We start from the raw sequence: 27742 nt of genomic DNA, 5'->3' as shown, positions 1-27742 counted from the left end.
AGTCCAGACTTAGAATAGCAGCACAGATTTAAAGCTGCAGTATACAGTACTGCCTTTATTGATCATACCTTGGCAAGCTGAGGATCCAAATATCTTTTCTCAAATAAAAGAGCACACAGTTTGACAGTTCATCTGACTTTATTGAGAGATGTGAGGATCAAAGGGCAGCTAGCCATGCAAAGAACTAGCCTGGTCGTGTGCATTGAGGTGACCAAAGGGATTTCACCTGGATATAATACTGATCCTGAGCCAATCTTGGTTCTAGTCAGTGAAGGGTAATGTTTAGGATAAGCATGGTGCAGACTGATCCAAGATGGACTCTTTGTAAAAGCTGGAGTTTAAATTCAAATCTTTGCAAAAGCACATTTATACACTGTGGCTACGCTGGAGTACAAAATAAAGTGAGTGACTAGAACTGTTGTGCATAGTATTTGAAAAGATTTGTGCTGACAGGGCTAGATGTTTATAGAGCAAAGGGATGCATATATTGGTAAGTGGACGATAAATAATAATCTGCTGTAATTTTTAAGTGTGAAGTTAATGCCCTTAGTTGGCTCCTGGATTCAGAGCCAATATATACAGTATCTTTATAAGGCTATTTACAAATACTGTCTTGTTTTTATTTACAGTTATTGCCGCAACGAAGGCAGTTAAGTCACTGCCTTGTGGTTTATAATGACAGAGCAAAATATCAAATGATGTATGGTGATTTTGCCTAAATAACAGAAACCATAACAGTCCCTCAGAGTTACTTAAAAGTGTGCTGGGAGAAACATTAGCCACTCATTAAAAATTCATTTGGAACAAGACGCTCTGAGACTTAGTGTCACCACCACCACCTTTTTGACAAATAACACTCAGTTTGGTTTTTCATCCATCCTCCTGGAATACAGTTATTTCTTTTCTCTGCTCCTCCATGCAAGAAAAAGTACATCGAGACATCCTCATGTTGTCCACAACCAGATATGACGGCGAATATTACAGGACGTTACATACAGATAAACAACGCTGAGAATATAATGACAGGAAGCAGATTCTAGTGGTTTGATTTCGACTATAAAAATCTGGTGTGTGTAAAGAGGGTGTGATTGAAGGGCGTACTGAGTAAGAAGCTCCCCGAGGTGCACGCAAAGCATTTGTCACATCAGAGCTGTGAAGAGCACGAATGTGCCGTAATCTAATCACTGGAGAGCAGTCTGCAAAACACAAACCCCAGTGTGTGTGTGTGTGTGTGTGTGTGTGTGTGTGTGTTTGTGTGTTATGACTTTCATTTGACCAAAATGTAGCAGAGACTTTTAAATTTTTTTTTACATAAACACAATGTAATACCTGAATCATTTTGTGACACATATGCACATCATGAATCCATATTACAACAGCAGACGTGCAACATAGTGAGCTGCAGTCCGCACACATAAAAAACTTAGATCGTCACCCTTGAAAAAAGTGTTTGCACAAGCCACTACAGTAAACAGCTACAATCGTTCACAATCTCTTTTGTCTTGTTTTCTCTTACACAAACGATGACATGAAGACAGTTTTGCTCACAATGTCCCTAAGGCTTTTACACGCCTTGACATCATAGTAATGTAGTCCTCTCCCAGTGGAAATGGCTAGTGAGGTAGCCAGACTTCCTGCACACTTTTCCTCGTCAACGTGATGCTACATTTCTGTTGTTGTGTGTATAAAAAAACCACACAAAAGTTAAGCTGTGCTACAAGAAAAGTAGCTCTAAAGAACTCTGGAGAAGTGGCTCGTCGTCCACTCAAGCTGCTAATTCGCTGCCGCTTTTTGGAAGGGTGGAGGCGGGGTGAGGTGTTGGGTAAACACTCCTGAGTATTCCTCCATCATAGCGAACGTCTTTATCAAACTGAGAGGTCAAGGAGAAGTGCTCCGTCATCATATTTCCAGCACGCAAGTCACGGGGACCAAGCCTCGCTTCTTGCCGCTGCTCAGTCGGAGGAAATCGTCAATCTCCTCGTTCTTCCCTACACAGATCTGCAGTGGGAGGGAGGGAGGGAGGAGCGGGAGGAGGAGCGAGTGACATTCAGTAATGTGAGAGAGTTTGTGGACTGAGGCAAAAAAATAGTGAGCTGCACTGGAAAACCATAACATGCTGTCCTTTGTAATCTCAGCAGTTTTCTGCATGAATTTACATATATTTATCCAGTGTGTGTGTGCGTGAGAGAGAGAGAGAAAAATTATGTGTTCTTTATGTGTGTGTTCACCTGGGCCTCTTTCACAGTCATCTGGCCTTTGTCTCGGTTGCCGTGGAAACCAGCAGTGACCTTCCACACCCGCTCACCAGGACGGACCCGCTGTACAAAGTTGGCCGGGAACAATCCTACCTTGTCTCTGCTTTTCCCCTGGTAAACACGCCCGAACAGGGACACGCACACAGTTAGTCTGTTAGTCATCGACAGATATAAATAGATATTTCCGTCCTGTTCTGAGGTGGCTAGGGTGGAAAACAATGGTTATTAATTGCTTGTAGTACAGAAATCTGTGACACTGACTGCATTTTAATCATCTGCCGGCTTAAGTTTTAACACAAACAGCCAACCGAACACACTACAGTCCTTGACAGTCCTTGACTAAACATACATAATTAGATTCTTTGTGTTATTATTTTTGTCTACCCGACCTGTTGCCTAAATATGCATCACATTTATATCACAGTAACACATTGGAATTTCAATAAACCATCACAATTAGCAGAAAAATTGGAACAAAAAGAATGTTTTGTGCCCTAATTAGCAACATCAGTACGAGACCAAAAAGCATCTGCATTTGTGGAGCTCTAATCCGCAGCTCTTCTCTTCAGAGACTCTGGCACACAGGCGAACAAAGCCCATGGGTGCCCACTTAGCCGTTTTGCTCACGATGTCCAAATGTTGACATTTAGCAATGGCAGGAAAGGGGAGGTTAATTGTCAGTTTTCTATAATGGAGTGTGATTTGCATGGGTGGAAATTACTCTCAATACAACAACAAAGTGTTTTGTATAATTGTACCATTTTACATCTATTCTTTGTATTCTGACACAAATACTGTACCACACTCATTTTAGGCTACAGCAAAGAAAATCTCCAGGAAACTCTGAGTAGTTAAATAAACCACTTACAACTACTTAAATACGTTGCCATTTCCACTTGGAATATAAGCTATACAAACATGGTTACCCTGCTGCCATATTATTGGTGCTTTTCCCTGGTGTTTCGTTTACGTGAAGACCTGTCTGTCCTTCGACAGGTGAAGGTTAAGATCTTCAGCTGCCTCATTAAACGCACTCTGCAATCTGTCTTCTTCCTCTTTTCCTCTTCATGCTAACTAGCTCTGCGAACACCCACACCTGCTGTCCTTCAAGCGCATCCACCAGCTCTTTAATCTTGGTGTCTGCAAATAGCTCCGCTTTAGAAGGGAAGAACTTCACGGATCTATGTGTGTGTTGTTGACGCATCTATTCAAATAAATCTGGAGATTTGTAGATATAATATTGTATTCACCTCAGCATGGGCTATTTAGGAATATAGAAAAGTGCAGAGAGGAATGTGGTAATTTTGGAAAGCCTGACAGCAGTTCATTTGTCTCGAAAGATTTTGTTCATAGCTCACCTTCCACCAGTCCTCATTTGAGTCATCAGTGACTTGAATTCTGTCGCCAGGCCTGGAGTTAAAACAAAGTGCTCGATGAGAAGACTTGCACATAACACTTGAAGCATTTATCATCAGTCAAATTACACCATCTAAAATGCACGGCTCAATTGTTTGACATTTCAGGAAATGTGCTTATTTGCTTTCTTGCAGAGATAGATGGCTGTATGCTGCCAGTGTCCAGTTAGCTTAGCATAAAAGACTGGTAGCAGGGGGGAACAGTTAGCCTGGCTGTGAGTCTCGCTTGTTTATTCTGTACAAACACATACATAATGGAAATCACAAGTGGTGTATATCCGGTGAGTTTCAGGCTGGAGCCAAGCTAACAGTCTTTATTCTAATTCAGACTAACTAGCTGCTGGTTCTAGCTGCTGAGTGTGAGAGTTGTAACAATCTTCTCAGCTACTCATGTTCACACTATGAGCTTTTTATTGCCATTTCGCTGTTGAAAGTTAAGGCCAGCTCAGCTTTGATCTGAACAAAAGCAGATGTCTTAAACTTATATCAGACTTTACTAAATTTGTTACAAGTGAGACAGGTTTTATATCAGGATGTTTTCAATTTTAATCTCATATACACGTCAGATGAGTAGGCTGCATTGGTGAGGCATCACTGCCTGCTTGATGTTGCTGACTACCTTTTTTCATTTTCGTGTATGGTACTGTTAATGTCACTTATGAAATGAGTTTTTTTCTGTGTGATTGCTCTGTCCATGTGAAGAAACGCCTCATGTTTTCTTCTTGCACAGATGCATCCAACAGATTAGTGGTGGGTGTCATACCACACTCAACAGTTTCATGCACCTACAGCGCTAAACATACACCTTTTTTTTTTTATTTACGTCACACACTCAAGATTTGTCCTTCCCAGTGTGCTCACCCTCCCAATCCGAACCCTACAACCCCCTACGATCAACCCGCTGAGGAGGCAGATGGTGCAGGAATGTTTGTCAATTTTGGCCAGGTACACACTTTCTCCTCTTTTATCTGATTACTCTCTTACAAACACAGTACGGTACACAAAGAAACTGGACTGACTGTAGTTCCAAGTCGTTCTTCTCCTGAGGCAGAAACTTGTACAGAGCCACATAGGTGTGGATGGAGTGAACCTCTACTCTCTTCGGTGTCTGATAAAAAAAGGAGTATCCAAAGATAGAAAGAGAAAGAAGAGAAAGAGACAGAGAGGAAGGTTATTATCTGCATGTTCCTCATGGGCAGTCAGAAAAGGATGGAGAGTTTGAAGGGGGTTGACAGCGTGTATTTTCACCAAGAAAAATGAGCTGAAAGAAGAGAGGAACTGCTGACTACACACCTTCAGGCTGACCCTGTCTTCTGAATCAGCCTTCTCGCTTTCAGGAGGGGTGAGCACTGGAGAGACAGACACATAAAGACAAGACGAGAAGGAGAAGGAAAAGAGACAGAAAGACAATATGTGTGAAGAGGAAGAGGGGAAGAGCGTGGGTGAAAGAGAAAGACAAAAAAAAAAGAGGGACACATGGAGAGTTCTTGTCACTTTGCAGCAAACAGACGGAAGGCTGAAGCACAAGGTCATTGACTGTAAAGTGGCAGCGGTACAAACAGATGATCCCTTCTCCTGGGACTAAAGACAGAGAGGTTAAAGAACTGTGAAGAGAACACACAAACACACACACATCACCTCTACAGTGTACTGGATCTTATTTTAATGTAGTTCTTCATCGTTCTGACATTTTCATCGCATTTTCCTTTGTCGCAAACACGTCACATTGTGGAAAGAATCTCAACATTTGTGCTTCATTTACCTTAGAAATGAAATGAATATGTAGAATATTCTCAGGTTGTTTCCTCTCAGCATTGAAATGTTAAAAAAAATCCTTTAAAAGGAAACAATGGTAACAGCAAGCTTTTGTACCAGACCCTTACAGTCAAAGAGCAAAGACTTCTTTCCAGATTACTCCATTTGCCTTGATATTGAATAAAAAGAGGAAATGAACCTTTAGAAAAGGAAGAGATACAAATACTCTACCAACCACCAGCTTCCTTGTTACGCCAGAATAGTCACTGGATCTGTCACTGGTAGTGTGTAAAGTCCAACACCCTCCTTTAACAGCTTTGTTTTGTAATTTCTTTCTCAGCTCACATGTTTTTGACAAGAACTAGATAAGTAATTTGTTTGAGTTGTTAGAGGAAATAATCACAGATAAGGTAGGAAGATAAGGGAGAAGTAGGAAAACTGTCACCTCAACTTGCATATTCACAAGAATACTTTGATATTTTGGGAAATATGCTTATTGACTTTCTTGCTGAAAGTCTGTTTTCAGCACAAAGACTGGAAACAGGAAGAAACAGCTAGCTTGGCTCTGTACTTAAATCACAAAATCCCCATTTCAGCCCCTCCATTTAGCATGCCTCATTTATTTAACTGGTTGTTTAGTTTAGGCACAGTGGTTATGTGCCTAAACATGTCATTTTAACACTTCAGTTTTTGTATGAATTATACAGATGAGATATGTGTTCATCATAGTGAGCTTTAGAGGCGTTGGTAGGTAGATTTTGTAATCTTTGGACTAAGCTAGGCTAACCAACTGCTTTTATATCAAAATTTGAGATGTATCTATCATCTTATTTACCTCTGAGAAAGAGATCGAACAAGAGTATTTGTCAAAATGTGGATCTATTCCTTTAGAGCTATTTTGTATTTATCTTAAAAACTGCCAAACAACCAATTGTCTGTTAAAAATTTAAAGGAAATTGGTTCTACTTACTTCCTGGGATGTGTTCCTCTTCAGCTATTGGCTGGTTTTCTAGTTTGTCTGGCTGTTTTTCCGCCTATAACACAGAAAGAGTTGTAGCCAGTAACGTCAACAATATTCTTGGTATGATTAATGGCAACATGAACATATATGTCTGTGTATTTTATGTGTGTTTTTGTACCTCATGACATGGTGACTCTGAGATACTGCCAAAGCTGGAGCGACTCATCTGAGCCAGCGACGTCCCATAGCGCAGTGCCTCATACACAGGGTCAACAATGCCATTATCTGCCTCTACACAGGGCCAGACAAGATGGAACAAAGCAACACACGTGCAGTTTTATAGCTGACACTATACTGACAAACACACGCAGTGGCCTGACAGGCATCAAGGATCGAAGGCCACAGACATGGTGATTAGTCATCCTGAGATTACAGTTGTTTGGCTCCATCACTCACCCTGGGCAGCAGGAGCCTCTGTGACCACACCCAGTGTATCAGTGGTTATCAGAGGAGAGCTGAAGTTCCTCTTGAAAGCTCCTCTCTGACAGGCCCGCAGAGACAAGGGGAAAGGAGAGGGAGGAGAGGAGAAGGACAAACGTTACTTGAGGAGGAAAAAATGATTAAAGGGCAGATCTAATATATCGGTGTAAGACAATACCTGTGTGGTTTTATCTGGGAAAGGTGGGAACAGCACAGTGTGTGAGATGAAAGCTGAGTATCTGAGGATGTGTGTGTTCTTTCAGTATTTCGGCTCAGCTCAAACCTCCTATGAATGACTTTGATGCAGAATTTTTGCATAACAGAAAGACTTGGGGGAAAATGTGAAGGCACCTGCAGTATGTTACTCGTTATTATTTTATGTCTGAAGACAAAAAAACAGCAATATAAAAGACACAAACACATTAAACCTATGTATACAAACTGCACATACATTGTGCAGTTTGAAACAGGCTGTGAAACCAGGACATTTACTGAAGGCAAACACTAAAGCCCACTCTCCTTCTCTAAATTCCTGACCTTAAAAGTACTAAAAAGTTTAATATGAGAGTAGTTTCTCTTGTGGGCAGCATCCTTGTTTTGATGACTTATAACTTGACTTGACAGAAAATAAATGACTTGAGAATCAACTTGGAAGTTAAAGACTTGATGACTCGAATTGCTTGTTTGTGTTTATTCAATGTTTTCAGTTTAGGTCTTTAGTCTGGCAGTCAGTATTTCTCTGTTTATCAGTGAAGGGGAGGGAATTTTAGGGGGATTAAGAACAAATTAATAAAGATTTTTTTTCTAAAGTTACTTGCTTTTTTGATTGGTTTGATTACGTTTATTTTACTGAATATCAATAATCAATAATCAATTACTAAGGTCTCGACTTGACTAGACACAACCGGTGACTTGACTTGCCCAAGAAAAATGACTTGGGACTTGCTTGAGACTTGGACCAAATGACTTGGGTCACAGGTCTGCTTGTGAGTGAACATTTTGATTGATTTTATGTCAAGCTGCATTTTCCTTTTCCATCCGACCCTTTCAGTTAATGGACTGTAGGCGGAAGAAGAAAAGAAATGATGAGTAATCACTAAAGAGGCTAAATGAACAGCTTTGACATACTTTTCTATCTTGACTTATGTAGGTTACATCAGCTGAGATGATCTACGACGCATCATTGCACTAACTGTTATAGCTGACTGTTGGTGGCAGTAATACACTCACCATTAGTTTTAACAGGGACTTTCTGAAGAAATGCCCCCGGACACTGCTGTACGTGTAATGGAGCATGACTAAACTTATTTCTTATCTGTTCTCAAGCTAATTCACACACATGGTCTGCGTATCGAGGCATTACAAATGTGTGCCTCTGTCAAAATGTGGATCAACCAGCACAGATCTGCTACCGTACAACTTTGTTATCCAATTCTTTATTTAGCAAGAAAAATATGTTTAGTACATGACTCATCGGATTAAATTACAAAGTACTGTTTTTGACAGAGGCTGTGATGAATCTGTCCTGCGCTCTCTAAATAGAAAGAGTTTATAAAGATAGAATAACAGCTTTTTAATCTCTGTATCTCTTTTCATCTGGTTTACAGTAAATTATTTATGCTGAAAATAACATGAAATCAGAAAGATGTCTTTAATCTTTGGCTTGTGTTTCTGCCGTCCTGTGTAGAATTCAGTGTGCAGCATTTTTTAATCACTGTGTCCTGATGCATGGAGAAAAACCATGGATAGCTTAACCCACTGCCTTTCAGTGATTTATGGATATAATTTTACACTGGTGGAAGCCTGGACACATTTTATATGCTTGTGTCTGAAAGTGTGTGAAAGTCAAAGTAAAGAAATATTTTTAGTTATTTGGAGGAAATAAATCAAAATGACTGCCATGAGATTTGACAGATCCTGTGAGCTTGGACCTTCTGAAAAGCACAGAAGTCATCCGAAAGTGAAACATCGCTTTAAGGTTGCGCGGGAGTGTGATGGCGGCTTTCAGGACTGACAGACAAGAATTTGCCCAGAATCACTTCTTTATCTCCTCGCTCACAGAACACAGACTTCACCTCTAGACTGAAATAACTGCATGAAACTCTGTGCTGACACACAACTGAACAGGGTGATTTCACAAAAGCTTCATCTATCTTTAACAAATTATGCAAATATAATAATCATAACTCTAATCCTAGCTGGATATGGGCGTTTACTCTTTCAGTTAACAAAACCACATTTTGTTAAATCAGCTGATCATGTTGTTGCTGTCAAACTCTTGTTCTCCTCTCTGCTGTTGTCAGCTGAGAGTCCACTTCATCACATCCAGATCTCCAGCCAATCACCAGTATCTAGGCTCCATCAGTGGGGGGTGAAGTGAACTGAACAGAGCTGAGAACTTTGCCAGAGATCCTTTATCAATTTGTTCTGGACAGATTGTAACTGTCCTTTGTAACAAGCTGAATTTAATATTTTCTTGTTTATTGTTGAATCCCTGAAGGGTGGTACTTTGCTTTCAGCTCTGGATTTTTTATTTTGGTGAATATTGTTTGTTCTTGCCAAACCCTCCCCTGCAAAAAGCCAATAAAGTCAAATTGTTGTCGTAAAATGGAGTAAATGTACAAGTGGAATTGTGGATTTGGGGATACGTGACACTCCTAGTAAAGACACAGTAGAGAGTACAGCTCTGGCAAAGTGTCTCTGAGTTTTTGATGCTTTTTTTCTGAGTATTGTTTTCATTATTTGTGTTTGAATCCGTCACAAAGCACTTCACAGGAAACACGGAACACAAACAAAATGAAAGAGCTCTCTGTAAATAAACTTGGCAAACGCTTCACTTACTGTCATATTATGCTAATTAATGGGTGACAATTGTCCTCATCTGCTCTGAAGGCACGCAAAATGATGTGCTCAGATATGAAGGTAGATAAATGATTTCCTCAGCACTGGAAAGCTTAAATCTTTGCTTTCACATGCAACAGCCAAACACCTACAAGCACATATCAACGTATCAGTGATGGTGACTGCGGAGCATGACTAGACAGTGTTGGACTTGTTGAGGTTTAAGAGAGCAGACAGGCTGAAATTTCACACTTTGCTCAGTTGAGATGGACAGAAATTAGGATTGAGCTCTGACCACTGACAGAGGAGACACACAAATTCAGATGAGGATGGGTGTGTGTGTGTGTGTGTGTGTGTAAAGCTTTCCTGCAGAAGCAATTACTTTGTGCAGTGATCAGCAGGCCTATTTCTTTAATCAGACTGTAATACATCTTTAAGTTCAATTAACATTGATTAGCAAAATGTTGTCATGATTCCAAAGCAATTTAAAGCTGCTTGATTCTGGAGATGTCAAGTCATCCCGGCAGCGTTTGACTGGCATTTCTACTCCAAAAAGACTTAATTTACTCAAACTAAACTGGCTAAATAGTTTTAACACTCATCAACAACAGGACAATTGTTGCCAAAAATATGCTCTAAATTTGTTTCACCTGACCTTACAGCACTTCACAAGCAGTCTATCTGCACACAAAAGCTTTGGATGACGCACTTTGGTTGACAGTCAGCAAATCGCAGACCTTAAGTTATGTAGATGTGTAAGAAGTAGCCTCAAACTCCATCCAGTTTCAGTAAAATGTCTAATCCTTGCTTTGATGAGTGTGCAGTGATCGAAAAGGACACTGCCGAGGGCTTGGCGAGAGCCTGCCGTGTCATATCCTCGAGGGATTGTGTGCGCCTCAAAAACACTGAATTTCACACTGAATTAGCCAGACCAGCTGGTACAGGGAGATATTGATTTTCCAACACAGTTGAAAAGGCAGGAAGGAAATGTAGCATCCAGACAAGCGAGAGGAAGAGAGGAGGGCGTTATGAGGGAGAGCGGCACATGTGGAGAGAAAGGACAAAAAGGCTGAGTGAAGAAATGTTGGGACCTGGCCACTGAAACTTTATCAGTGTCATCCTGCTCTGCTACTGTTCCTCTCATGGCTTTTATAACTGGGAGGTAATTTTATCCCACTGCAGCCCTTTCACATTTTTCCCAGTGTCTTAGCCGACATCGCACAGCCCTGATCAATCCACAATCCATGTACAACCTCTACCTTTTTGTCTCTTTTGGTTTGAAAAGGGCTTTATCCTCTTGACGGGGGCTTTGAGGCTAAGCATATTACCAGGACTAAATGCTATGCCAACTGACAGAGAGACAATTACAGCATCCAGATGCTGTTTAATTCTGCTGACACAATACATTCTGGGTCAGTCTCTGGCCTACAGAGAACTAATTCATTTCCACTAAGTTTTACAAACAAATGCACAGAATACAAACATGTAATTAACTATGTGAGAAACATGTCTGCACATGGTAAGCTGGGATACTGCAAGATAAATACAGCAAATGAGTAAACCAACACAGGAACCTTTAATTTAATATTATTAATTAATACAAAGCTACCCTGACCAGCATTTTATGTAGGGCTACAACTACCGATCATTTGTTTGAGAAGGGCGCTGGTGACGTCACTGTCGCTCTTTTTCTTTTTCCTGGACTTGCCGATCACATTTTTGCTTGAAAAATGAATTAAATAATAAAACGATTATCAAAATAATAAATTACAGTGAATCTAAAATAACAAAACACGACGAAAAGTTTTAAATATTAATCATTAGTGAAGTAAACATGGTGCGTTTGAGATAAATCATGATGATGAATGGACTAATAATGATAAAATAATCATCCAAAGGCTCCTTCATTGACCAGCTGGCAAATGCAGCTACTTTTGCAAGATTTTGGAAGAGCTTCAGAGAGTTTCACACCTCTGTTAACACCAGATGACCACATATCTATGGGGATCAAATATCTGCCAGACAAGTGCAAGACACTTGTAGAGAAACTTTGTGTTGCTATATATTTTATGTGGGCAGTAAGGAGTGACTGTTAGCTTCATAAAGGTGCATTGTGCGTGGTAGTGAAATTTAATGATAGTTTGAGGTGTTCTTACCTTGCCGTTACAGGGCTGCTGGGAGAGCTCCGACGAGCACCAGAGGTGGGCCGCCAGTTTACAGGCTTTACAACGCAGCCCCTGCTTGGAGTTTCCTGCATAGACATCAAACAGTTAATTTTTACCCCTCTTGGGCTAAAGAGCTGAAATGTTTTCTAATGTCAGCAACAGGTTAAGGCCACATAGAATGGCAATATCATAAGTGGTAAAGGTGATGGGAGCAGGAAGACATAAGGATTGTGAATGCTGCATTTTTTCTTTAATTGTATTCACATGTCACATTCTCAAGGATTTGTAACTGCTTTCCATTCTTTGTTTCTCAACATGGCTGCATATTTTCCACTAGTGTAATATTCTGAAGTGACTAGCACGGCTGACCTACCTTGGATCATGTGTTTGCATCGCTGGCAGCTGGTAGGCCTACGGAAGACGTGCTCTTGGAAACAGTGGGTCTTGACCGGCTGGGCCTGAGACTTTGGCTGGATTTTGGAGGTCCCGGACAGCTTGGGACTGACAGAGGGTGAGTGTGACGACAATGAAGGGTTGGGACTGTCAGTCGGGGATTGGGAGGGAGAGCGCTCATAGGCCAGGGGGGATTCAGAGAAGGGGGGAGGAGATGGTGGCGGTGGAGGTGTGGTGATGAGGGCTGAGGGAGGGCGGGATTCGCCGTTGCTGCGCTGGAAAAAGTTGTCCACACTCTTGCTGCGCATGACTGATTTGAAGGACAGGGAGCGTTTCAACCGCTGCAACTGAAAGACAAAATAAAAAGAGAGGATGTTCGTCAAATTACAAGTAGCTCCAGACAAGTATCTATCTGATATCTGTGGACATGTTGCTTCAGTGTTTGTATGTGCAAAATACAGCAGAATGCCTTGTCATCAATTGGTATTGCTAACAATGGCTAACAATGGCTAACCTGACCAGAACTCATTCTTCTGACTTGTTGTACTGGAATGTGGTCAACTTGGGTATAAAGTTAAACCAACAAATGTCTCTGTGGTTTGTATGCAAAATGCAGTGCACTGACTTTTTCAAACTTTCAGTACAATCAAGCTGTTGTCGTCCCTGTTAATGAGGATGTCCATTGTCTATGCAATCAATGCAATTCTTAACGCGTTTCGTCATCAATTATTTTGTTAATATTTGTTAAACACTGAGGATGACCTTAGGTTCTCAAGTTCTCTAGCAAGTGCATATGAAGCTCTGCTAGAAGGCCAATCAATCAGCTTCTCATTGTGAGAGATTGGATTCTACATAAACACATTTTCTACCAAAATTATAACAGTTTTTGTTATTTTACATCTGTGTTTTTCCATATACTATGTTTGTTTTTTACTGTGTTCTCAGAGGTCTGTAGTCATGTGGGCTTGTTTGCTTGTGTTTCCAGGCTGCTGCCAATTAAACCTGATTAAACCAAACCCACGTGGTCCTGATGGGGCATATTGGCAAGGTCTTAATGTAAAGTTCTTGATAAACAATAAATATAACTATGATTGTTAACATTTTAGTGATGGGTATATAATGTTATAGAAAATATTAAGCACTTAAAAACAAGCTAAAGTGATTCAGGCCACACCCTTTCTTTTAATTTAGACAATTTACACAGCAATGAGTGAAATGTTAAAGCAGAAACAATAGAAGTGTCCAGCTCTGGGGGATGTGCACTGTTTGAACAATCAGTCTGTTAAACAGCTCTACCCTCTGACTGTCCTTGCCCTGCCAGGCTGGCTTCTGATCCTCCATCTTCAGCCTTTCCCCCTCTTTCCTAACATCACAAATTTGCCATCCCTTGCGGATCCACTCGAGTCAATACCCCTTAAAATTCACGTTTGATTAGTTTTATTGAGCGGCCTGCACCTTCGCATCTGATGCAGTCAGTGATGCGCGTCAAACAGTGTGTTTATCTTTGACTCTGCCTGCCTCCATTTCCTGCACACTTGCCATCCAGTGCTTTTGGCAACAATGAAGGGGAACTGATAATGACAAACAATTACAGGGATTTAGGAGCAATAGGATCCAATATATGGATAATAATAACTGCTGTGGACTCATATATCAAGAGAATGGCCTGGAGAATGAGGGCAAGGATGTAATAGGTCCTTCAGAATGAAGAGCACCGCCTCAATTTACACAGAGCTCATTAGCGGTCTATGTTAGCGAATGGTTTGAGGGCATTGTTTTGTTGCATTGTGTTTATTTTGTGGTGTTAACATGTTGCTGCTTTTGGTGATGTAGCAGAAGTCAGACATTTTTCCTCTGTTATGTATGTTTTATCACAGTTTTATGTATTTTAGCATCCTCATCATGTCTATTGCACCTTTGAGCTTTGAAAGCCACCACATTGGCCATCTCGCTCCTGTGCAGAAAATTTGATCAATAGCATTGAGCAGGTTCCTCTTTTTCTCCTTTAAGCTACAGATTCACAGATGCCAATTAGTTTGAGTGATGAAAAGCGTCCTCTCTGTTGACTCATTAGTGAGTGCCTCTCGTAAATGTTTTCCTACAGGGAGCTGAGTCCAAGCTTTCCTTAATGGCCTTTTCTTGGCTCGACCGGTGGGCCATTCAGTAATGGATGTTCCTCTCTATTAGATTTTTAACTTGTCTGACTTTGTTAATCTTCTCTGTGGTGAAGGCCGGTCTTTACTCCAGTTCGAGGGGAAAAAAAGAACAATTTCTTTTAGAAACAATCCAGGCAACACATAAATGATAATCGATAGTTTAATAAGCCTCCCTGAGCTTTTATAAAGATTAAAGAAACAGAAGATAAAGGGATAACATTTTTTTTTTTTTTTTAAGGGTTGAATAATCATAAAAGTTGGACTTTCTTATTAACACGAGCCAGTGCTTGAGTATCTATTCACTTCAACTTCCATAAAGAATCTATATCCTCCCCATACATGCATTGATGAACGCAATAAATAATTGTATAAGGAATAAAACTTCAGTGGGGTGCTTTTGCGCCATCCTTCAGTGGATCTATTATTCAGCAGATTCTGTATCTACATAATCCCATTTGTCTTATCCTACAAAGTTTAAGCTTAAGCAGCACAGTCAAAGAGGTAGTGCAAGTGTTTTATGACTGTTCTCAAAATGAAAGAAGATGCAATGTAGTTTTTGTAGCTTGGCAACTGCTCTGGGCACTTCCACAGTTCATTATTAGGCCAAGCTGAAGCACAATTAATGGTAAATGATAAAAGGACTGTAATTTTATAGCACTTTTCTAGTTTTAGCGACCACTCACTGGGTTTTGGTTCGACCCCTAACATCCATTTCAGGGAAATATTTGTGCTAGAGCCTGACTGATGCTGATACTGGTATTAGGGAGTAAAAAATTCAGATATAGATATATCCACTGATATTCTATATAAACTGTTTTTTTGTTTTTTTTACAAAAATCTGTTAAATGTAATTATCAAACACTTAAGACACAGACATGTAATGGCGGAAAGATATGTTATCTTAAATTATAAATGACTACAAGCATCTTTTCTGCATTACGTTCTGCAAAAAAGTTTTCATATCACTGCATAGAGGACAACATTAACACTGATGCCTGGGTGATATTGGCGGATAATACGTACTGACTGATCAATATACAGGTGGGCTCTAATTTGCACCACAGGGATAATGACATTTTAGACAAATATGTGCTTCCAACTGTGTGGCCTTTTCCTCATTTAAATGAAAATGTCCTCAAGCACAAAGTGACGTCTACCTGATTCTGTCTATCTGCCTTCCTCCAGAATCTTGAGAAAAGCCTTCCCTGAGGTGTAGGTGTTGTTAATGCTATTGGTTTTGTGATTAAACGGGCTGTGTGGAAATCTCCGTTGTGCTGGTGAAGTTGGTCTTTAGTTTATGTTAGCGGACTCCATTTCTCATCTAGTTACTATTGCTCTCTTTAGCCGAGCGGAGAGAGACACTGAGACGAGGCACTTGAGAACGTGCAAAATCCGGCCCGAGTACTTCACAAAGAAATCCACAGTCCAGCAGCATTAAACAACTTAGACAAATCGTCCACAGGCTTGCGTAGGCAACTGAGAGAGACGGGTAGGTCTCATTTTTCAAGTCACGTTACAATGCACTCACATACAGTATGACCAATAAAAAAGTGATGAATGCATGTAAATTGCTACAAATTGTGACATAGAGACCTTTAATTGTTCAATAATCACAAAAATAGTTTCAATGTTCACGTGTCCACATACTTTAGGCCATGTACAACAGCGTACCTTACATTCAGGACCAAGGTCAGCTCTAGTATACAAATGTTTTCTCCTCTAAAAGGCTCTGTAATCGTGCACTGTAGATTGTATAACAGTTTAATATACAAGCAGTCTCATGAGGGTGCACTTGCTCTGACTCGCTAAACCAGTATAAACAAATTTCAGTGTGGCGAAGCCAATAGAGCTTATAATAAAACCAGAGTTCTTTACGTATTAACACAAATTAGTAGAGAGAAACACTTGAATCCAGTTAATCATATCTAATCTACTGTCAGTGCACATTACAAGTACAAGTACTAATACAACAAAGATATGACTGCAGCTGCCTGAGTTTATCGAATTTATGAGCTGCAGGGCATCACGCTGCACACACACCACCATCATCATTATCTCCTAACATTTATGGTTACTTATAATTATGTTATGATCTAACAATGTGTGTTAGTGTAGTTGCTGGTTGGAGACATGGAGTATGTTCACAGACATGAACAAAATTAACCAGCTTCACTGCGCCTTCTTATATCCCATAACATCCTCCACAGAAAACAGAACAGAAATCAAAAGCACAGTTCTAATGAATGCAAATCTCTATGTTTCTCCACGGCACTCTTGTGTCTCTGTAAGGTTTTGAAAAGTCTATTTATGGATCACAGAACTGGGGACCCATCACACTCTGAACTACTGACAGCAATTAGCTCATCACAGTGCAAGTAGCGTAGTGTACCAGAACAGACTGTAGTTTGAGGAAGAAGATGAAGCAAAGAATAAAAAGAAAGTCTGAGGGCAGTGAAAGAGAGTGAGATAAGAAAAAATAATAGGTAAAACAGATGGAAGAAATGGGAGAAGGAGCACAGTGAGAGAAGAGACAGACTGAAAATACACACCACAAGCATCAACCCCCGTCGTCTTTGAAAGCCCAACAATGCACCAGGGCCTTTCTCTATCACACCTCTGACAGCCAAACGGTACAGTGGAGAGACAGAGCTGACGTCTCAGCCTTGTTCTTTGGCCGTTTAAAAATGAGCACAGCGCAGACATGTTTGGTGAAGGCTTCTATAAATAGGCTGTTGTGAGGAATGCATGGATATATTAATGATTAAGAAGTGGGAGGGGTTCACACAATATGCCAGTGAAAAGTGAAAAGTCTTCCTGCTGCCACTACAGTACAATTGCAGATGCAGTAATGTGTAAGCTTCGGGAAAGAGGATTAAACTTTCTTAAACTGAACGCGATGTACTCAATGTAATGACATAGACTTCAGCTCACAATATGCGTGTGGGTGTACAGCTATGCAGTGAGCTAAAAACTGTAAAAATAAAAAAAAACAGCACCCAACAAACATTTGATGACAGTGATGACAAATCAGAAAAAAGATGGAAAACCATAATCAATAGAAAGAGGTACTTTAAAAAGTGATAGCCCAGTAACAAGGATATAAGATTCACAAAGTCATAAACTAGCTGTCAGATAGTCACTCATGCAAAGAAAACACCAAAACTCCTGCAGCATTGCCATAGAAAAATACCCTGTCATTCAATCAATTTTGTTTTTTTACATTTAACCAAACATCGCTGACATAATGCTGCCCCAGTGTATGGTTTTAGATAGCATGCTGGTGTTTTCGGAGGCAAAAGAGGCGAGACATCTAACACGACGGCATTTAGTGTGACTTATTGTAATGTGTTGAACAGCATTTTTGCTTTATAACTTTATGATGACTGTTGTACGTTTGCTACGGTAGCTGTGCACATTCTGTAAACGCTGGCACAACATGATGCAAACATAATTTAGATGGATGTAAAGGCCACGTCCTTGCGATCAGAACTGTACGAGAACAGAATTAGTTGCTTTTCCTTGAATTAGCTGCTAACTGCTGCTAGCTGCTTTTTAAAACTCCCTGTAGTGGGTTGCACACATAACATGTCTTCAAAATGTCTTTCTGGCTCACCCTTTTTATCAGTTACTACCTCTGCGGCCAGCTTGATTTACTGATTGAAATCTTTATTCCGAACGTGTACATTTCTGTGTTTTAAAGGTGGAACAACAATTATTTATTTTTTTAATGCAGAACAGTGAGCAACCCACCTCCCCAGTGTCTGCCAACTTTTGCCTACTGCAGTGTTTTTCCCAGGACATCTCTAGCTGCTGATGATATTCAAAGTAAGAGCGAACACACTGGAAATTTTCTTGCAGTGACCTGAGCGTTGAATTAAAGATGACCTCATTAGGCACTGCTCCAGTTGGACCTTGTTGGGTAAAAGTGCACTTACTGAAACGACCCTTTTTCCAAAGTTGTAATGCCTCACTGCACAAGCTGCATCACTGGTCTTAGGGCTTGGAACAAATTAAAAACTTCCCATGAAAGTGCCAAACTAATTTAGAGTACAGTTTTTCAGAGAAAATATATTTATCCATCTCTATTAAAGGGGATTTTAATAAGCAACCAGAAGAATCCATCCAAACTATCCAAAAAATTAGATGTGAAGTTGTTATATTATTCAGGTCTAATGACATGATCTTTGTCTAACAGTTTCAAGCTTCCTGGGAGGTTCATCAAATGTTTTACACTGTATTCCTTACCAAATTACACAACTTTAAAACTCGACAGATAGAGATCGGAGGAAAAGCTAAAATGAAGTTTTTATTTTCAGGACTTTCCAGAAGGAAAAGGGAACCTGAACCAGAGGTGTCTCTGTCACCAATTACACTTTATGTAAATATCTCAGGTGAAAGAAAACCTGTGAATCAAGATAAATCATTCTCATATCCCCCCTCATTGTCACGTTCACAGCTCTGTGTGGCTCTTGAATATTTGGCTGTTGTTTGAGGAACTGTTTCTTCGTGATCCATGAGCCTCTTCTTGCTCGCAAAAACTTCGGCAGCTCACAAGCTGCCTGCCTGAGTGTGCAGAAAAAGAAGCTTGCATTTCCAAATCCAGCTATTTAAAAGGCTTAACTGCACAAGGAGCTTTTGCAGTTAGCATTACGTGACTCTACAACTGCCCTTTTACTTTCACACAATGGCGAAAGAACAACACTCATTGGGGTGCTCATAACAAGTTTGTCACCCTTTATTACTCACGAGGGCTACTTATCTTACATTCAACACACACATCGAGATTAAATTGGCTCAGCAGCCTTACGAACATCATGAGGCAAAGAGATCGAATATGATGTTGAAGGAGGAAGCTAAAAAGATAAGAGAGAGACTCGCTGAGCAAGAAGCTGGACAAGACTATATCTTGGACTGGCATTTAGTTGTTTGGGAGAGCTTTGCCAAACAAAAGGCGGCAAAGATGCTGAGCTGGACAAGAATTATTAGCTGGCTTGCTATGTCTTGTTTTGTTGTGCTTGCTTGATGTTTGGCTGTGTTAGCAAAGTTGTCAACTCGCTAATTTTGTATCATAAGTAATGTAGTAATCATATCAAATGCATGTGTACAGATGTCCGTATTTATGCCAGGGGTAGTGAAATGCGATCTATAACTGTAAGGGTTATAATGTTGCTTTAATGTACATTTAAATGAGTCAGTACTCTAAGTGAGTTACTTTTGCTGCAAGTTTTTGTTTTGCGTAGTCCCACAATAAACTGAATGACTTCAGTCTTAGTGAGTCAATTCAAATGAAAGAGTAGAAACGATTAGATGTGCATGTGTTGCTTAGCAAGATAATTCTGTGTATTCTCAATACAACCGTCTTTACTGATTTGTTTATTTGAAGTATGTTCAGAAATCTTTCTATTCTAGATAAATGTGGAACAAACGTAGGGAACAAATTCTTCTATGCAGGGGATGACTTATTCAATTGATAAACCACACTCTTAAACTTTTAACTTTTTGCCTTGTACTTATTTCATGTTTTTTCAGGTGAGTCTGACATTCAGAGCTGAAGAGCAGAACTATGTATTATAAAACCTTATTTTTTTCCACTCCATTACATCAACAGCTTTGCCCCTCAGAGACAAAATAACCTCAGTAGTTAACTGTCTCTATAGCAGCAGCCTAAGGTCAGTACTAAACAAAGGACTAAATTAAGTCCATATTTATTCCCAAGTGACTCCGCTCTAACCCTGACACTGCACATGGTACTCTGCTGGATCAGCAGCATTTCAGAACTCAATCAAGGACAGTAACTCAATGACTTCATCGTTAATCACAACAGTGCTCGGTCAACATGGTATACATGAGCACAACGGGGACACTATGAAGTACGAAAAAGTTGGATGTCCTATTCTTTTTGTGTTTTCTATCCATATGAATATCATCTCCTCCGGTTTCTCTCATTGTGTCTTTGTGTATCTGTTTTCTGTTCTTAATGTAGTTTGTATCAAAGGTCAGCAGGACAAGTCAATCATTCTGGCAGGAAACACAAACATATCATGGTCTGTCTGTTAGAAGTTAGGCTGGTAATTTATGTATCCTCCTGCTAAAAGTGATATGAAAGAGACAAACACAAGGAGGCAGAATACGCTTTGTTCAGAAATGTCATCCACGCAGAATAATCAAATGAAGGTACAGACGCATGCTGGTACACACCAGAAAAGCTCTGCAGGTGCATTTTCTAATTAAAGAGGTTCAGTTGCCTTGTGAGACAGGAATTCAAGGGTGAACGTTAAAGAGAAGATTAAATGTCACCACTGCCAAAACTTGTCCAAAACTAATTAAATAGAATAATATCTTTTTCCAATTTATGACTAGACATTTGTGTTAAACGATTTGGTTCATGGAGTGTAAAACTAACAAATTGGAATTTGACTATTTTCATGTTTGCATTTTAATGAAGAGTAATTTTAAGCATAAAAACAGAAGATAAAAGAGGAGTGGAATAGAGAGGTATTAATCAAAAAAGAATGTCTTCTTGTTTGTTCAGTTTCATTTGCCTTGTCTTTTCTTCTTCGCTGCCTATTATCTCCTTTCTCCTGTTTTTTTCCTCATACTTTCTCTCAGTTTCTCTTGTTCCTCTGGCTGGCTAACCTGTTCTTAAATCACCCTTATTCTCTCAAGCACTCAAGAAAACCATCACTGGCCAGCTACTCAGAGCTGTGGAGAAAGAAGACAATGTAGGGAAGGGAGGACTGGAAGAGAAGAGACAGAAAGTGGGAAGGATGAGGAGAGGTGAAGTGCAGGTGGAACCAGACGAGGTTTTGGGTTTCATATCAATTGCCAGCAGTCAATAGAAAGGAGAGAGGAAATACATACTCCAAGAGAAGAGCAAGAAATTAATTAGATGAAGAGAGGAGAAAAAGGGCTGATAAGGAAGTCAGAGAACTCTGAGAAAGTGAGCGTGAAGGGCAAAGTGGGAGAGAAGCCGTTCCCATCATTTTACCTCATAAAAATGTCTTTGTGTTGGCTAAGGAAGCGATGGGCCGTGCGGAGGCCCTGCGGACCGGGGTACAGCACCACCTTGCATTATCAGCATTTACACCCACTGTCTTTTGTGAATATTAAACTTTATGTAGCGGCTGATTCTCTGCACACCTCTCATTTCCTCCACTAATAAACGATGTAGAGTTTAAAGGAATAGTTCAACATTTTGGGGAATAGGCCTATTCACTTTATTGTCAAGAAGTTACTGAGAAGATCAACACCAGTCTCATGTTACTAAATAAATGAAATAAATGTTGATGATTTATCCTCAGTCCCGGTTGCCACAAGCCAAACTTGGTGAGAAAATCACCTTGGTACTGAATTCTCTGTCTGACCGAGTTCACTGGGACCTGCCAGTCTGGCCAGAGTCTTTGGACCCCAAGCTCCATGGTGGGGGGGTATAACACACAGCACTACCTGCAACTGTGAACATCAATATAATAATAATATCTGCAAGAATTCCCTCCCTAGCTGCCTGTTTTTACCAGAAACATGTAAATATGTTGAAGCACTCGACTAAATGTTTCATGGGAACTGCAGTAACATGCACATATCTGCCTATAGAGATTAGCCAAAATGACCTACTCATGGAAGAGGGAATTTTGGCCTGGATATCCACTGGCTACACCCACGGCACCAAAACACTGGCACTTGCACAGAGGCTAAATCAGCGTCAGACAATATGACCTGTTTACCTGCATGCAACCAAAGCCCACTCATATGTGATTGGTAAGTACGAAGCTACAGCCAACAGCTGGTTAGCTTAGCTTAGCATAAAGACTGGAAACAGTTGGAAACAGCTTAGTCTAAAGACAACAAAATCCACCTGCTACAGTGAACCACTCCTACATCTTAATAACTGACACAGTGTAAAAACAACAATTTGCTGTTTAACGATGGTTATGCACTGGATCTGTGCTGGTTGACTGGCAGCTGCTCCTGGTCAAGTAAAATTCTTGCACATAACCCCCAAGAAACGTTTTAACAAAGATTTTGTATAGATTAAACAAATGAGATACTGCGTGACGATAAGTGAGCTTTAGAGATCCACACAGGCATACTGTGTTACTATACAGACATGAGGCTGGTATTGATTGTCTCATCTGACTCTCAGCAAGAAAGCAAATGCACTTTCTTCTGAAAATCTATAACTATTCCTTTAACCAATGCTATGTTTTTTCAAACTCCAAGCTTTTCTTGTTATCCACTTGAACGTACTTCACTATAAATGCACAACACTTGAATGCCGTGTCCTTTAAGTGATTAGAGAGGAATAATAATATTTTTGGAGCTATCACCTTGCCCGTAGGTGGAGGAGGTGGAATAACTATTCATTGTCTGTCACAGCCACTATTAGCAGCACTCTAGAAAGCTGGTATGGCCATTTAGCACTGTAATAAATACTCTGAGAGCCGAGGGACAGTGGAGACGGAGAGGGAACGGAGAGTGAGAGATGAAGGAGACAGAGCTGGATGAGGAGATGAGAAAAGACTGCAGAGAGGCAGGCGAGAAGAGGAACTGAGAAAGGCATAGAAGCAAAAGGGAAAGCAAAAGGTGGAAATTGTTATGGAAGGAACAGAAGAAGAAGACAAGTGAGAAGATTGAGAGTGACAGAAAGAAACACGTGAAGCTCGACAGAAACCCTCGAGCAGACAACTCCAAAACAGACCCCAGTTGTAACACACATTTAATCTCTCCTTCCTCTTTCCTCTCCATTCTTCTTCTGCAGGATGTGGAGCGGCCGTGGCTGCCAGCAGGGGCTTGGCAAACACAGAGCTCCACGGCTGACGCAGCTTGGAGGATTGTTTCCTCCCAGTTCTGTTTTGTCTGGACGGCCGTTTGTGTGAATTATGACCCAGCCCCTAGCAAGACACAGCAAACATCTGCTAGCTGATTGGCTCATAAATTCACGCAGCACCTCAACGCCCACCATCTATTGTGTTGTCTGTAGTCAAATAGAAACAACAAGAGGCCCGTCCTGCAAGGCTTGTTCCAGCTCCCTGTGGCGAAGACCAACAAAAACCCAGCCTTAATGTAATTTGCTGCTCTCATTGCTGCTGCAATTAAGGCTGCTCTTGAAGCTCATTTGAAAATGTTAAAAGATAAATGTGATGCAGGAGATTTAGGTCAAGTCAGTAACAGAGAATTTACTGAGAACAGTCTCACTTTGAAGTTCAGCTCCACTTTTTGTCAAGAAAGATCCATCAGCAGAAAGAAGACCATCTATTTTTAGAAAAATACAAGATTAGACTGAGGTTTTTATACACCTCTGGATTGCCAACAAAGAAGGCAACTGCTTTTTTGTCATGCTTATCCTGCTAAATTTGAGGCTATGGCTGCTGTTTCTATTTCACAATTAATCAATTAATCTTATATGTCATAAATATTGTGGAAAAGGCTCGCCACAACTTCCCAGATCCCAAAGTGACGTCTTCAAATTGCTTTTTTTGTTTAATCAAGAATACAAAACCCAAAGACTATTCATTTATGGTAGTAAAGAGAAAGAAAAACAGCAAATTTTTACATTTATAAAGCTGGAACCAGCAAATGTTTGACATTCTTGCTCGAACGGTTTATGGATTATCAAAATAGAACGCAACTAAATTTTTTTTGCTCCACTACACAGAAGTGCTTAATCGTTGTATCTCTGCTTGAGGCACCTTCTTAAAGAGGGTCAAAATCTAGTTTTATACTCTCATTTAAACCCATATTTAACCAATATTTAAGTTCCATTGAGGATCAAACCTCTCTTGAAGGGCCAAGATGGCAGCATAATATGGATAGATTGATTATCGGCCTGGCTGACACACATCACACCTCTGCAAAATAATTATTAATTTAAGATATCAAATAAATGAAGTGGAGTATAAAGTAGTAGAAAATGGAAATACTCAAATAAATACCTCAAAATTACACTTATGTACAGTACTTGAGTAAACTGTAGTTAGTTACATTCCATCACTGGTTATTCTAAGTTTTGACACGATGATTTTATTTTTACTGTAAATGTGCATTGTTCTCCTTGATTACTAATTATCAATATCGGCACCGGCACTGTAAATACCATATCGGTCGACCCCTACAGCATAAACAAAACAAGAATGGCACTCAATAGAGCTCATCCCTCCGCCAAGGCCCAACAGTCCCCTTTAATTCAATCAAGCCTAATCCTTTATCAATCTCAAATAGCCCTGTATCACTTTAAACCACCCGTAACTGCTTAACCATAGTTTAAGCTCACCAGATCTAGGCTCAGCATCAAACTGTACTCACTCATAGATACCAGCCGAGCCACCTAAACAAAAATGCTAGCAATCAAATTCATCTTTAACTTTGTTTACTGTGTGTTTTGTCTCTTTTTTGGCAAACAAATTACAAATTACTCCTACACAGGAGTGTAGGGAGGTGGAGAGAACGACACTGCCGAGTGAAAAGACAACCAGATGAATTAATAAACAAAAGATGCACAATAGCTAACATCTTAATACAATATTACCACATGTGCATTATTAACCCGATATTCATTTTTTGATATCAAGCTTATCGTGAATATCATGATGTCACGACAGACCTACAACACCCATTAACCAAAAGTTAATGCGGTCTATTCTGGGCAAAGACCCCCCTTCAATCCAAGTTTCGTGGAAATCTATTCAGTAGTTTTTGTGTTATCCTGCTGACAAACCAACCAACCAACCAACATAGACACGGGTGAATACACAAAACCTCGGTGGAGGTAAAAAAAATAAAATCAGACAACAGAAGGAACAAAATTAAGAAGAACAGGTAAGAATATTAAAACAAGTCTACAAGTAGAGTAAGAACAGTGATAATTACAAGGGAGCCATTTACCAAAGACTTTACAATAGACCTGAATTTTACCAATTTCAGATTAATCAATTAGAAAATCTTTTGCAGATTATTCCAAGTGGTTGGAGGACATTGCATGGACGTCTCGTGATCTGAGATAATGACTGCAAGATGCACTATTGATGTGAGACTCTGTTTATAGTATGTTTACTCAAATTACCCCTGCAGTAACACTGCGAACAAGAGAAAGCACACACAAACTGTATAATGCATAGAGAAATGGAGAAATGTGTAGTAAGGGACCAGCAGCTCAATTTTTTGAGCAGAGCAGGTTAATCGTCCATGGACGGGATGGTCCCATTGGGTTTTCCAAGAGAAATGATGCAAGGGCCCCCCAAAGGTGCAGGCTCATAACTCCTCAGCTTGGACTCTGTACCTCCCACATTCAGTGCATGGCCAAAACATTATGATGTCTGAAACCCTGCAAAAACACGCTCTCAAAGCATCTTTCTTCACCTGCAGTGTGTGCTCTCACTTCACATGCACAGAAAGCACACACACACGCACCTTCATGTAATCTCTGCCCTCTAACTTTGAGGTCAGGGTAGTTACACGAATTAAAGCGGCTTACTGTTATGCAAGACTGTTGTGCAGCCTCCACCGAATTAGCTGGCTAGTTAGCTAAGACAGACAACTTATTCAAAATTCCCTTTAAAACCTAAGTAATTTAAAGACAGGGCAGGTGGTGAAACGAGTCCAAAGCAGGAATAAAGGTGGTTTAAATCCTTCAAAGCTCTCCAACTTCAAAAAAACACTTATCCTTTTTTGGGGGGGTTGTTATGTTTAAAAATCGCCATTTTTACACAGGTGAGCCGTTACCTTTGACTCGGGCTGGCTGGGCACGGTAGCTTGCGGTCGGTGGAGGTCTCGGTTTTGCGGTTCATTCTCCTTCTCGCTGATTTCCGTCATCTCGGCTCAGAAAATGCTCCTTCGACAGCAACACTGAAACAAACTGGTAAGTCCACGGTGGCAGAGGAATGGAGGGGAGGGTGACAGCTACGCACAGAGAGGTTTAAACATCGCTACGGTGTCTTTATCCGGAGAGGTAGAGCTAGTTTTTAACTGTCAAGTCATCTTTCATCGCCAGCCTCCATCTGGGAATTTGCTTTTTTTTTTTTTTGAGGACGGTATTCCGTCGGAAAGCTGCGTCTTGTCTTCAGTTTTAAGTCTCTAAATCGGAGCAGGAGAGATGGAAATTGTCATATTCGCTGGAGGAAATGAAATATCCAGTAGCGGCTGGCTGTCTCCCGGTAGGTTTGTCCACTTGTCTCCGCTCCTCTCTCTCATCCACCGGCCACTTTCCCTCCCATCGCGCGCACACACTCACACGCGCTCTTACAACAACTTTGATTTCGCCGTGACAAAGTGCTCGGCCGGCTCTGATTGGTCCAGGCGTCTGAAAAAAACGCCAGAGGGAGCAGTGGAGCGCGTCGTGATTGGCTGAGAGATGATGACGCCTGGAGAAGTGGGCGGTACAAGATTGAATTGTACATTATTTAACTTTTGAGGTACAGCTTTGTAAACACCATTGTTTATGTGGTGATTTTTAGTATTTTATTATAGGACTGTCAAAAATGTTATACTTTTTGTTAGTATTACAGGTATGTGACAAATGAAAGGAAAATACCATTAATTAATGGTAAATTTATAGTTAATTAAATTTCAGTAATAATAATAATAATAATACACTTTATTTATATTTCACCTTTAGAAACATAGTTTACAAAGTGCTTTGACAAATAAGCAAAAGCAGGGAACTCAATATTACAGAGTACAGAGTAAACACTCCACAGTTCGAGCCAAACACAAGGAAGCCGAGCCTAAGGTGAGCTAGAACAAGTAGGCAGAACAGGAAATGCAAAAACACAAAAAGACAATATGAGAAGTTATAAGTAAACGGAACAAAAGCCATAAAACAGGCAAAAACACAGACAAAGAAAGACAGAGGAAAAGTAATGGAAGAATAGAGATGCATAAAATAATAAAATCACTATGGGTCGATAAGAAGACGATTGTAATATTAATTTCACTGTTAACAATTAGATGCTTGACAAAGCATTTACTAAACAATTAATTGTTGTTAAATTGCAAGGTATGATTGTAATACTTTTAATAAATACTATGTAGTTCATCTGTGATCATTGTTTGGATTGCCATTATAAAGTTGTAACTGATATTCATAAACCTTTAACAGTGAAATAACTATGAACTAAAGTTCAGTTAGCTATAAACTTACCATTCATTAATTTTGGTTATTAGAAAGAGTTACGAAATGACATGAAAGTGACTTGAGTGTTTTTAAAACTTATGTACGTACAACAACTTAAGGAATCCATTCTAGGAAACTACTTGTTGCGGCTACTTGTTCATAATCAAACTCAAACTTGAAATCAAAAGGCTACTGATGCACATTATGTATGCA

At 40.1% G+C, this 27742-nt stretch overlaps 1 protein-coding gene across 1 annotated transcript; it reads right to left on the bottom strand.

The window, feature by feature from the left end:
* Positions 1–26655, bottom strand: LOC311250622 (SH3 and cysteine-rich domain-containing protein 2-like). Its single transcript, XM_084342472.1, has 11 exons — positions 26140–26655; positions 12246–12612; positions 11864–11958; positions 6843–6927; positions 6565–6677; positions 6396–6459; positions 4964–5019; positions 4690–4778; positions 3614–3665; positions 2229–2366; positions 1–1998 (listed from the first exon to the last, which is right to left on the bottom strand). The coding sequence occupies exons 1-11, from the start codon at positions 26227–26229 to the stop codon at positions 1900–1902; spliced, it is 1248 nt and encodes a 415-aa protein (XP_084198598.1). The 5' UTR covers positions 26230–26655; the 3' UTR covers positions 1–1899.
* Positions 26656–27742: the final 1087 nt, after the last annotated feature.

The sequence above is a fragment of the Pagrus pagrus genome (genome assembly GCF_965226575.1).
Source record: "Pagrus pagrus genome assembly, chromosome: 21".
NCBI classification, from domain to species: domain Eukaryota; kingdom Metazoa; phylum Chordata; class Actinopteri; order Spariformes; family Sparidae; genus Pagrus; species Pagrus pagrus.
Note: the sequence above shows the minus strand (reverse complement) of the source record. Positions and strands in the feature narration are given on the sequence as shown.

Coding starts and splice junctions, on each gene's coding strand:
- LOC311250622 (XM_084342472.1), bottom strand. CDS start 26,229: ATGACGGAAATCAGCGAGAAGGAGAATGAACCGCAAAACCGAGACCTC. Junction 3,666..4,689: donor AAGAACGACTTGGAACTACA/GTCAGTCCAGTT, acceptor TTTTAACTCCAG/GCCTGGCGACAGAATTCAAG. Junction 1,999..2,228: donor TGACTGTGAAAGAGGCCCAG/GTGAACACACAC, acceptor CTCCCACTGCAG/ATCTGTGTAGGGAAGAACGA.